The sequence below is a fragment of the Saimiri boliviensis genome, chromosome 10 (genome assembly GCF_048565385.1).
Source record: "Saimiri boliviensis isolate mSaiBol1 chromosome 10, mSaiBol1.pri, whole genome shotgun sequence".
Lineage (NCBI taxonomy): Eukaryota > Metazoa > Chordata > Mammalia > Primates > Cebidae > Saimiri > Saimiri boliviensis.
The window spans coordinates 49,375,539-49,389,153 of NC_133458.1; the positions used below are offsets into that span (position 1 = coordinate 49,375,539).

The window sequence follows — 13,615 nt, forward strand, 5'->3', positions numbered from 1 at the left end:
CACTTAATTATGTTGAAATAAATGACTAAATCAAAGGCCAAGCTATAATTCTCAATAATAGATTTATCTTTAAAAAGTTCTGGCCGGGCACGGTGGCTCAAGCCTGTAATCCCAGCACTTTGGGAGGCAGAGGCGGGTGGATCACGAGGTCAAGAGATCGAGACCATCCTGGTCAACATGGTGAAACCCCATCTCTACTAAAGGTGCAAAAAATTAGCTGGGCATGGTGGCGCGTGCCTGTAATCCCAGCTACTCAGGAGGCTGAGGCAGGAGAATTGCCTGAACCCAGGAGGTGGAGGTTGCGGTGAGCGAAGATCACGCCATTGCACTCCAGCCTGGGTAACAAGAGCGAGCGAAACTCCGTCTCAAAAAAAAAAAAAAAAAAAGTTCTGATAGTTTTGTATATCTTACCTTTGTTCTATTTATACATAATAATATGTGTCTCTTTGGTTTTATTATCAACTTATGTTGGTCTCAGCCAAAAGTCCAAATTTCATTGTTTCTTAAAGTTAGAATTATATTGTTTATAACAAGAGACAAGCCCAGAAAGATACTTTAAATTGCAAGTGTTTCCCTGAATTGATCTGATAACATGATTTCATTTAACTTAATGTAAGACATATTGAGTGTCAGTTATAAATAGATCATTCTCAAATATCCTTTCAGTTTGAATCTACTTGAATTATTCAAAATGTAGTTCAATTAATTTTGTTTCAAAATGTTTAAGAGCAGATATGTAACAGGCTGAGTGGACTTGAAACAAGTGACATGATTTTTACATATCTTCATATTTTTTATGCAGGAAATTATATTTATGTGATACAGTTTTGACAATAAAATTTTGTTTTTGTTTTCTTAAAGGCAAACTCTTGTTCTATCATCCAGGCTAGAGTGCAGTGGTATGATCCTGGCTCACTGCAGCCTTGAACTCCTGGGCTGAAGCAATCTGCTGCTGCCTTAGCCTCCCAACTAGCTGGGACCACAGGCACATGCTCCAACACTTAGCTAATTTTTAAATTTTTTTTTATAGAAACGGGGTCTCGCTGTGTTGCCCAGGGTAGTCTCAAACTCCTGGCCTCAAGCGATCCTCCCACCTTAGCTTCCCAAAATGTTGGAATTACAGGTATGAGCCACTGCACATGGCAGTAACATTTCTGACAATACTTTGATAATTAAAATTAACATTCTATCTTTTTATATTTTGGTAGGAGAGATATATATGTGTATACATATCTATATATATACACACACTATTATACATGTGTATTTATAGGGATACATCATACATATATAGCATATACATATCTATATAGATAGATATATAGTGATAAAAAATAATTGCCTTAACATACTACCTTACCCCCAAATCCATTTATTATCCTCTCTACTTTCCAATTCCCTCTGAATCTACTTTATCTCTCTTTCTCTCTCCCAAGGACTTCACACATCCTTTCTTATTCCAACAACTATGTGTTCTTTTAGTATGTATCTTTAGCAGCTGCCTCTAGGTCTTAATTTTAGACAAGTCCTTGGGATTGATTGACCAATTTATTCAACAACTGTATTAGGGTATCAGGATTCTTCAGAGAAACAAAACCAATAGGAAATGCTATATATTTGTATTTAGAAAATAAGGAATTGGCTAATGGGATTATGGAGAAAAGTTCCTAAATCTGTAGATCTGTAGTTGGCAAGCTGGAGAGCAAGGAAAGCCAGTGGTGTAGTCCCAGTCCAAAGGCCTGCAGGCTCAGATGTAGGAAAAGCTGGTGTTTCAGTGGTGTTGCATGCCCATAGTCCCAGATATCCTGGAGGATGAGGCAGGAGAATCTCTTGAGCCTGGGAGGCAGATGTTGCAATGAGCCAGGATTGCACCACTGTACTCCAGCTTGGGCAACAGAGTGAGACTCCATCTTAAAATAATAATAATAATAATAAATTAATGAAAATGAAATACTGTAATCCCAGCACTTTGGGAGGCCGAGGCGGGTGGATCACGAGGTCAAGAGATTGAGACCATCCTGGTCAACACGGTGAAACCCCATCTCTACTAAAAATACAAAAAATTAGCTGGGCATGGTGGCGTGTGCCTGTAATCCCAGCTACTCAGGAGGCTGAGACAGGAGAATTGCCTGAACCCAGGAGGCGGAGGTTGCGGTGAGCCGAGCTTGCAGTGAGCCGAGATCACGCCATTGCACTCCAGCCTAGGTAACAAGAGCGAAACTCCGTCTCAAAAAAAAAATAATAATAAAATAAAAATGAAATAAATTGTTTTTCTGTTACCAAAAAGTTTCCTTAAAAATATTCTTACTGTTATTTTAACTAGTGAAATTTCTTAAGAGTTTTATGGGGGAAAAAAATCTCAGGCTATGATAGTTGTTTTAAAATATATTTTAGAATAACTTTTTTAAGCAAGGGAAATAACTAGTTCATTTTCCCTGTTCTCCATCTCCTGGCAATTACCATTATTTCTGCTTCTAAGGATTTAACTATTTTAGATACTTCATATAAGTAGAATCTTGCAGCATTTATCTTTTTGTGACTGGATTGTTTCACTTAGTGTAACAGCTTCAAGGTTCATTCATGTTGTAGCATATGATAGAATTTCCTTCTTTTTTAAGGCTGAATAGTGTTCTATTGTAAGTACGGTTATGCATCATGTAACAACATTTCAGTCAATGACAGTCTGTATATCTAACTATGGTCTCTTAAGACTGTAAAACCATATATTTGCTGTGTCTTTTTTTGTTGTTGTTGTGTCTTTTTGATGTTTAGATACACAAATATACTATTGTGTTACATTTACGTGTAGTATTTGTTACAATAACATGTACAAATTTGTAGCCTAGGATTGTAGGCTATAACATAAAGCCTATGCGTGTAGTAGGTTATCCTAGCTAGGTTTGTGTAAGTACATTCTGTGATTTTTGCACAATAACAGAATTGCCTAATGGTACATTTCTCAGGTACATTACCATCATTCAGAAATGCGTGACTGAATATACTACATTTTCTTTGTGCATTCATTCTTTGATAGACATTTGGGTTGTTACCACCTCTTGGCTCTTGTGAATAATGCTGCATTGAACATGAGGATTCAAATAAATCTTTAAGATCCTGTTTTCAGTTCTTTTACTTATGTACCCAGAAGTGGAATTGCTGGATCATATGGTAATTTTGAGTAGCCGCTCTTACGTTTTGCATAGTGGTTAGACTATTTTACATTTCTACCAACAGTGTACAAAGTTTCCAGTTTCTCCACATCCTCTCTGACACTTGTTATTTACTGTTTTTTTAATAGTAGCCATCCTAATGGGTGTGAAATGACATCTCAGTATGGTTTTTGATTTGCATTTCCATGATGATTAGTGATATTGAGCATCTTTTCATTTACTTGTTGGCCAGTCATTTATTTGTTTGCTTTGGAGAAGTGTCTACTGAAGTCCTTTGCCTGTTTTTTTAATCACAATATATTTTTTTAATTTTTGAAATGTCAGAGCTATTTTTATATTCTGAATACTAACTCCTTATTAGATGTATGGTTAGCAAATGTTTTCCCCCATTCTGTAGGTTGCCTTTTCACTGTATTGATTGTTTCCTTTGCGGCACAGAAGTTTTCAAGTTAGATATAGTTCACTTTGTCTATTTCTACTTTCGTTGTCTGGGTTTTTGGTGTCCTGTACAAGAATTATTGCCAAATCCAGTGTTATGGACCTTTCCTCCTATGTTTTTTCTAGGAGTTATAATTTCAGGTCTTAGGTTTAGGTCCTATATCCATTTTGAATTAGTTTTTATATATAGTATGAGGTAAAGGTTCAACTTTATTCTGTTGCATGTGCATATCCAATTTTCCCAGCAACATTTATTGAAGAGACTGTCGTTTTCCTTTTGTGTAGCCTTGACACCCTTGTTGAAGATTGTATGATCGTATACTTGATGGGTTTTTTTTTGTCTCACTACTCCATTGATGCATACATCTTGTCTTTATTCTGGTACCATACTGTTTTGATTACTGAAGCTTGGTAATATGGTTTTTTCTGTTTGGATGGGTTTTATCTTGGTTTTTAGAGATAGGATCTCCCTCTGTTGCCCAGGCTGGCTGCAAACACTTAGGCTCAATTAGTTCTCCCACCTCATCCTCCAAATAGCTGAGACTACAGGTGTGTTCCATTGCATCTGGCTCTGCAGTATGTCTTTAAATCAGGAAATCTGAGGCCTCTATTTTTGTTGTTTTTTCCTCAAGAAAGATATTTGCATATTTGGGATCCCTGGAGATTATATGTGACTTTTAGTATTTTTTTATTTCTGCAGCAATGCCATTGAGATTTTGAGAATCTGCAGATAGTTTGGAGAGTGTGGACATTTTAGCAATATTGGGTCTTCCAATCCATAACAACACAAGATGCTATTCATTTAGTTGTGTCATCTTTAGTTTCTTTGAACAATAATGTGTAGTTTTCAGTGTACAAGTTTTTTGTCTTCTTGAATAAGTTTACTGCCAAGTATTCTTTTGGATACTGTTATAAATAGGGTAGTTTTCGTCATTTCTTTTTCTGGATACTTTATTGTTAGTTTACAGAAACACAACTAATATTTATTTGTTGATTTTGTAGCCTACAACTTTACTGAATTGTTATTATTTTAATAGGCCTTTTTGAAGGATCTTTAGGATTTTCTGCCTACAAGATCATATCATCTAGAAACAGATATAATTTTACTGCTTCCACTCCAGTTTGGATGCTTTTTATTTCCTTTTCTTCTTTAATCCTTCTGGCAGGACTCCTAGTACTATATCTTACAGAAGTGGTAAGAGTGGGCATCCTGGCCTTATTCCTGATCTTAGAGGGAAAGCTTTCTGTTTTGCACCATGGAGTAGGATGTTAGATGTGGATTTTTCTGATGTGGCCTTTATTATGTTGATGTAATTTCCTTCCAGTTGAGTGTTTTTATCATCAGATGGTGTTGAATTTTGTTGAATGCTTTTTCTGCATTAATTGAGACGACCATGTGGTTTCAGTCCTTCATTCTGTTAATTTAGTATATCATACTTTAACATGATGAAAAGCATCTACTTTAAGATACACAAGATGTAATACATAAAATCTTAGGAATCTGAATGTATTTTCTGATCATTACATAAGAAATGAGCAATTATTTGATTTGCCTTTTTTATGATAAACAGTTCTTAAGGAAATTCACAACTGTAAGACTCATTTTAAAAAGAACAAATAATGAAATTGGAAGTGTACATACGTATAAAAGTCACAAATCAGTATTTTTTTATTGGTTATTTTGTTGACTTGTCTACAATTATAATTTTATTTTTGGGACTATAGCAATATTTTAATATTAGAGATATTTTATTTATACTCTTACTTTGTTTTTTGTTTTTTTTTTTAAATGGAGTCTTACTGTGTCGCCAAGGCTGAAGTGCAGGGGTGCATTTTTGGCTCACTGCAACCTCCGTTTCCTAGGTTCAAGTGTTTCTCCTGCCTCAGTCTCCCAACTAGCTGGGATTACAGATGTGTGCCGCCACACTGGCTAATTTTTGTATTTTTATTAGATACTGGATTTTACCACGTTGGCTAGGCTGGTCTCAAACTCCTGACCTTAGGCAATCCGCCTGCTTCGGCCTTCCAAAGTGCTGGGATTATAGGTATGATCCACAGTGTCCAGCCTTATAATATTACTTTGAAACACTTAAAGTTGCATTTTTGGCTGAAAAAATAGTAGAATATTAGCAAAGTTCTATTGTATACCACACATGTAGTTGTATCTTAAAGTATTTGGCAAAATTTCTAAGAGTGTGATTCTGTTTTAACAGTGTTAAAGTTATTTGCCTTTCTTTAACAAATATTTTTATTAATACTTTTCTTTATGGTGCTTACTTTTTAAAACTTATATTCAAAGTTGAACAAAAGTATGCTAAACTGAGTAGCAGCAATTCCTGTGAGTTTAACTATATCTAAACTTCAGCCATTCTCTTTTGTAATAGTGAATTATTTCTTGTTAGTTATCCTTCATCTAAGCATGCTTTTGTCTATCATTTGTTATAGTCATGCAAATTGCCATCTATATTTCAAAAAAATGATGAGAGTAATAATTGTAATAATAACAGCTAACATTCATTGAGGGTTTATTATATGTCAGGCATTGTCCCAAGACTTATTTATTTGTTTAATCCTCATAATTATCCTACAATGTTATCACCATTTTACTTACATATGAAGAACAAAGGCCCTGAGTGGCTTACCAACCTGCCCAAGATTACATCAGCTATTACATGGCAGAGTAGAATAATGACTGATTACTTGCACATGACACATATTTTGAATCATCTCTATATTGCCATGTAATTAATAATTCTATTGTTTGATGATTAGATGTCTAAAAATTTTATTTAAAGTTTGAATACATTTTTAAGGTTGCATATTACCCATTATAATTTCTTAAAAAAAAGGATTTATTATTTTTTTCTTTTTTCTTTTTGTTTGTTGTTGTTCACAGGATGGACAACCGGAAATTTTCTACACATTTTGGAATTCAGTTACTCAGACACTTTCTTCTCAGTTTCATATGGCAACAAACTGTAAGTTTACTGCTTATTTTGCAAATTAACTTAAAGGTTTTTAGTTACTTTGTCGTTTGATGTCAAGAAGATATGCTGTATTGGTTTACAAAACATTTTTATTGCTATTTTAAAACTCCTGGCTAATTATCATTTTGTCTAGATGTTTATTCTGAAATCTCTTAGTAAATCAGTAAACAACATTTTTACACATTTTTGTAATTAGTATTTGGAATAAAATTCTCCAGAAAAATTAGTCATATCTTATTATTCAGACATCAAATTCTGTTTCTTATGTAGGGTATGTAAAGCAGTTAATTTTGAAGAATGTAGTTCATGCTTTTAGAATTAAAAATTAGCTGGGCATGGTGGCATGTGCCTGTAATCCCAACTACTCAGGAGGCTGAGGCAGGAGAATTGCCTGAACCCAGGAGGCAGAGGCTGCGGTGAGCCGAGATCGCGCCATTGCACTCCAGCCTGGGTAACAAGAGCGAAACTCTGTCTCAAAAAAAAAAAAAAAAAAAAAAAAATTTCCTGTACCTTTCTTCCAATAAGAGCCTTATTTCTCCCTTTGTGCCTCAGAAGATAACTTACCTCTTCTTCAAGGCTACCCATTTACCGGTGTCCACACCTACTTTGTTTATTTCTATCTTCTAGCATCATCATTTATACTTCTCCTTTTTCTGTATTGGATTTCTACTTCTCTTTTAATTTCTTTCTTTCAGCTGTAAGGCTATTCAAGTTGCTCCCGTGTAATAAAAACTAAAACTAGAAAGTTCCTCTTTAGTTGCTATTTACTTTCTCTCTTTTATATGTAAATTTCTCCAAAGAGTAGTTTGCATTTTTTGATCTTCATTTTCATACTGTTGATTTCTCAACTAGGTGCAATCTGGCTGTCTTCCATCATTCTATTGGAATTGTTCTCATTAAGGAAAGCAATGACCTACTTTTTAATTGCCAGTGTATGTTTTCAGTTCTTACCTTATGGGACCTATCTGTCTTGTATAGTGAAAGAAGCTAATGAGAGGAAACATAGAATATTTAGACAGAAAATCCCATTAATATTTCACCTTCATGGTAGCCTTTTACCTCCAATACCATTATTACTTTAATAACTTCCTTTGGGAGAACTCCAAAGTAAGTTGTTTATAAAGTACCTTCAATTTTTATAGCACGTACAGTCCCCGAAGTGTACTGTAGTACTTCTTAGAATTATAGACAGGCAATATTAAGGAAGTGCAACCATCTGCAGAGTTGAGGATTACACACAATGTAACAGATTGTCTAAGTAAGTAATATTTTGGCAAAGTATATCTAAAGGGAAATGTTCCTAGTTAGGAACATGTTCTTTCTGTTTATACATGTTCATGCTTAGTTAAAAAAAAAAAAAGTTCTATGGAAGATATGATCCAGGAGTTTGACAAACAATAAATTTACTTCCTTTGGGAAGTATGCTTGAAAAATCTAGGCAGTACATCTCTTTTCACATGTCTAAAACACCTTGTGCAATATTAGTCTCTGAAAACTCTTAAGCAACTCAAAGAAGTTGTTCATACAATTTAGAGAGCTAACATGGTTATATATCTGTTATACTTGGCTTCCCAAACCAAAAATGAATAAGAGATACATTGAGATATATGTGTTTTAAAATTTAAAAAGTTGTAAGCCTTGAAATACTGTATACTAAAGCTCATTATCTTTATCATTAAAAAATATATGTAGTGCTAAACAGTCAAATCTTTCCAAGAATTAATGAGATAAATTATGTGAGTATGTATGTTCTTTAGAAAAAAAAACGGTTAGACTGCTGTGCAAGTTGAGATCATACTGTGACTATCTCTTAAAAGTTAATGTCCACTTTAATATATGTAACTTAGGGAGCTAGACCTAATATACTCATTTAAAGTGCTTTTTAGAATTTTGATTCTTGCAATGGAAGCATTTTGTTGCATAGTTCTAATGAGCCTATAAGGTATGGTGTTAAACACTGTGTGGCATAAAGAGAAAACTTGCAATTTGTGTAAAGGCCAGGAGATAATAGGGATCTTTTAAGAACATGCTAAAAATTTATCTACCTTAGAAGAAAGTAAATCTAGCTATTAAGTATGTGTTTGTTTGTTTGTTTTTTTTGAGACGGAGTTTCGCTCTTGTTACCCAGGCTGGAGTGCAATGGCACGATCTCGGCTCACCGCAACCTCCGCCTCCCGGGTTCAGGCAATTCTCCTGCCTCAGCCTCCTGAGTAGCTGGGATTACAGGCACGCACCACCATGCCCAGCTAATTTTTTTGTATTTTTAGTAGAGACGGGGTTTCACCATGTTGACCAGGATGGTCTGGATCTCTTGACCTTGTGATCCACCCGCCTCGGCCTCCCAAAGTGCTGGGATTACAGGCTTGAGCCACCACGCCCGGCTAAGTATGTGTTTTGATACTCTGTCAAAACAAATTTGATCATGTAATTTTCTGATTAAAATCCTTCGTGGACTTTAATCCTTTTAAGAAGTATTTATTAAGCTATAATACTCATTAAGAAAAAGTATGCATATCATAATTTCACACCTAGATGAGTTTTTCAAATTTTAAGACATCTGTGTAACTAAGATCAAGTACAGGATCAAGGTTAAGAAACAGTATTATCTGTAGTCCTGATGTTCCCCTGGTGTCCCCTTCTAGTGTCTACCAGCCCCTCTCAACAAGAGTAACCACTAATTTCTAATGGAATTTTTAAAAAGTATTATTTTTCTTTTATACAGATAAAATCATCTAGTTTGTAATCTTGTGTTTCCTGTGTGACTTCTCTTGCTCAAAATGTTTCTAAAAGTCCTCTATATTGTTGCATATACTTGTAAGTCATTCTCAAAATGTTAAAATATTCCATCCTGTGAATATACCATAATCTATTTATCTCCCATATTATTGGTGAGCATTTGGGTGATTTCCCATTTCGTGCTATTTTAAATAATGGTAGCATGACAGTTCTGTGCAATTTTGGGAATGAACTCAAAAAGTGGAAAATTGGTAGGCAGAATAGTAGTCCTCCCAACGAGTTCCATGGCCTAATCTCCAGAATCTATGACTATGTTATATAGCAAAAGATTTTGCAGATGTGATTTAAGGATGTTAAGGTAGAGTTATCATCTGAGTTGACCCACTATAATCATATAGTCCTTTTAAGAGTAAGAGGAAGGCAGGAGTCAGAAGAGATGTGATAATGGAAACAGAGGTGGGAGTAATATAATTGCTTTAAGGGGGGCCACCAACCAAGAGAATGTAGGCAAGTGGAAAAGACAGGGACAGAATTTTCCCTAGAACTTCCAGAAAGAATATGACCATACTGCGGACACCTTGATTTTGGCTCAGTGAGACCAATCTCAGTCTTCCGACCTCCAGAACTGTAAGATAATACATATTAGTTGTTTTCTCAGCTTTCATAGGTACTGTCAGAAAGTTTTCCAATGTGGTTGTACTAATTTAAACTCCTCTTGGCAGTATATGAGAGTTCTAGTTTTTCCACATTGTTGTTAGTACTTGGTATTCTCTCCCTCTGGCATTCCAGTTGTGTATATAGAGGCTGATTATTTCAGTTCACTCTGGGATTTGGTTCGTTTAGGGCAGGTGCAGTTTTAATAAAGACTCAGTTTGCCTTTGATTCTGCTCTTTTACTTTGACATGCTTCTCCATGGCTTTTAATTGACAATTTGGAGAGTCTTTGTCCTGAAATACTGAAAATACTGAGGTTGATCTATCTTTGCTGTCCAAAGGTTCCCAGACTTTCCACCTCATGAAACTTTAGACCTAGTTAATGTCTTCAAGATGAGACGCTGCCTGTGTTTGTGGCATGTCCTTTCCCCACAGCTGGTCTTTTGTTTCCTAGGCCTCACAAATAGGAAGAAACTTTTACTCCACTTTGTGAAGATTTACACCTAATTCCCTGGATTCCCTCATAGTCGCAGAACTCAGTAAATGTTATATGGGAAACCCAGTTGGAGATTCCTTAAGTTTCTAATGTTTCACTCCTGTCCTGTGAACCCCTAAAAGCTTTGATAGTTTTTCTCCTCTTCTGCAGAGGTCCTCTGCTTCGGCCAAACGTGAATTTTTAAAAATACATTAGCCTTCTTTAATTGTTACAAGAAAGTAACTGGTCTGCCTCCACTTTTCTTCCATTACTCTCAAAATACAATTCAAATATGACTTTTCTGGTTCTTTCCTATTTCCTCAGCACTCACTAGTTTTCTTTCTACTTCTTTATCTCTGTAGTTAAGCCTGAATTCTTGAACGAATGACCCTCTTTTTCCTCAGCATTTACAAATACTTGAAACACATATTTATATCCTCCCCATTGTCTCTGTATCTCATACTTGTCTTTTCAATCTCAGGATAGAAATGAAGTGTTCCCTGACACCTCTTTCCCCATGCACCCCCAAACCCAAACAAGACCTCCTCTGTCAGTTCCCACAGAATTCTTAAATGTACCCAATTTCAGCACTTAACCCACCGTATTATTATGGCTCACCTACTAGTTTATCTGTGTCTCCCTCTCGGCTCTGCAAAAAGCTTCTGTCTACCTCTGTTCCATGCTATAGTCCTAGCAGGGAGCACAGTGCTCAATAAATAATAGACATTTTGTTGAGATGGATCCCTAAAGTGTTAAATGTTCAAAATCTTTATGAATTTGAGGGAACTCTGAAGGGAAAACAAACTGTAAAAATAAAATAGTCTTTATTTTTAAAAACGGACTTGGAAGGTAAATGAGACCTTAATGTGAAATACTTTTAGAAAACAACAATATGTGTACTATATATACATGATAAACAGGGACATGAAAAGATGGTTGCAAGAACATTGGTGGTGATTATTATAGGATGGGAAGCTAGGATGGATTCATGGGGAAAAAATCCCAGTTTACTCTGTATATCAGGGCAAATTCCAAGTGGATCAAACAATTACATATAAAATATGAAACTATTCAAGCCTAAAATAAGCTAGGAATGGGGGAAAACTTACCTGACTTAACATCCAGATGCAGTGATGAAAACCTTGATGATCTGATTACATTAAAAATTTTTTGCATGGAAAAAAAAAACCTTGAGCAAAATAAAAGGAAAAATGACAAACTAGAAAAAATTATTGTTAATTTACACTAAAGATAAGGCATTAGTACATTATACAAAAAGCTTCTAAATGGAAATTAAAAAGCCAAAACCTCTATAGGGAAAAATGTAGATACTCTTCAGTATGTGTAAAAGATGCTCGGTATCACCTTTAAATGGAGAAATGTGGAATGTACGGAGAGATATTTCTCGTCTATCAAATTAGGAAAAAATCAAAAAGTTTGATAACATACTCTGTTGGCAAGCTGGTGGGGAAAAGTCAGTCTCACACATTGTTAATTAGCATACAGACCTTATGGAGGGGCGTTTGTGAGTTCTTAACAGAATTATATAAGCTAAGCAGTTACTCATTTACCCAGAAATTCTACTTCTAAGGATCTTTTCCATGGATGCACAGGCAAAAATATGAAGAGACATTCACTAGGCTGTTTGTTGCATGATTGTTTGGAATACCAAAAATTGCAAACAAACCAAATGTTCATTACTGGGCGTTAGTTAAACAAACTATGCTGAATCCATAGAATGGAATGTTCAATCCATAGAGTTCCGTAGAATGGAATAGAATTTTTTTTACAAAATTGCTGAGAACTTTTATTGTTACCAGTTGAGATTAATGATATATGGAGCATCTTTACTGAAGATGAGCTGAGGGGAGTACCACCTTTTTTCACTGATGATAGGCCTTTGTTATCCAGCTGCCGTAGTCCTGGGTAGGTGTCCTAGGTGCATGCCCTTGCCTCTTCTTTGGGATATCTTAGTGTTAGCCCCTGCTTCCTAATCACTAGCTTTTCTGCACAGTTTGAAGCTGCTTCATTTTTGTTATTTTGTTTTTGTTTTCTCTTTTTTTGCCTTCAAGCAGTTTTCAGTTTTTAAGAAATTATCCTCTAACTGGTATAGAAATTTGTCTAACCTTTTGGGTTGTATTCCATACATGTTCTTTGTCATTTCTTCAAGGGCATCCATAGCATCTGCCACTAGTGACTACAGTGCTTTTTTTTTTTTTTTTATAGCATTATGTGAATTCACCAACAAGAACAAGATGTATAGAATACTTGTGTTTACTTTTTATAGAACTAGCAGAATAAAACTGATCTATTTTTAAAATGCAAGCCATTGTTTCTCTAATTTATCTGACAAAATGGGAGGCTTAAATTCCATGAAACATCTCTATAAAGTTTATTAACTTTTTATTCCACTTGTGATAAGCGATGGTTGTTTGTGATTAAGAAGCAGCACTGTATGACCGATATATTAATATGCTTCTACAATGAGCTTTTCCTTTGCTTGTGTTGGATTGTCTGGGGAAATATCTCACATATAGCTGGTATCATTGGGAAAGTTAATCACATGATATTAACTATAGCTTGGGAGGGTGGCACATGCAGCTAAGAAATGAGAAGCTGGGTGTGGTGGCTCACATCTGTAATCCTAGGACTTCTGGGAGGCCAATGTGGGTGAATGAGGTTGGAAGTTCAAGACCAGCCTGACCAACATGGAGAAACTCCCTGTCTACGAAAAATACAAAATTAACCGGGCATGGTGGCACATGCCTGTAATCTCAGCTACTTGGGAGGCTGAGACAGGAGAATCACTTGAACCTGGGAGGTGGAGAGTGCAGTGAGCCAAGATCGCACCATAGCACTCCAGCCTGGGCAACAAAAGCGAAACTCCGTCTCAAAAAAAAAAGAAAAAATGAGGGGGAAAAAATGAATGTGGAATATCTTTACCACTGTGGAGAGGTCATCAATATTGTTAAGTTAAAAATCAATGAATAAATATGTGTATAGTGCACTTTTGATTACCTAAGAAAGAATTGACGTAAATATACATTTTCCTTATATTTTTTAAAAATTGAAGCATAAACTATAAAATCGAGAAAAATGGTGGCCAATCCTTTCGAGAGGGCAGGTTGGGTATGAAAAATACATTGGTGAAAACAG

General features: G+C 35.5%; 1 protein-coding gene across 4 annotated transcripts in view; it reads left to right on the forward strand.

Annotated features, from left to right (window-relative positions):
- COG5 (component of oligomeric golgi complex 5) overlaps positions 1-13,615 on the forward strand; it is a 386,409-nt gene that overhangs the window by 259,856 nt on the left and 112,938 nt on the right. For all 4 annotated transcript variants that reach the window (XM_039472963.2, XM_039472962.2, XM_074379246.1 and 1 more), the window contains one exon: positions 6,505-6,586. In XM_039472963.2, the coding sequence (XP_039328897.1) occupies positions 6,505-6,586 (82 nt within the window). The remainder of the gene's footprint in view (positions 1-6,504; positions 6,587-13,615) is intronic.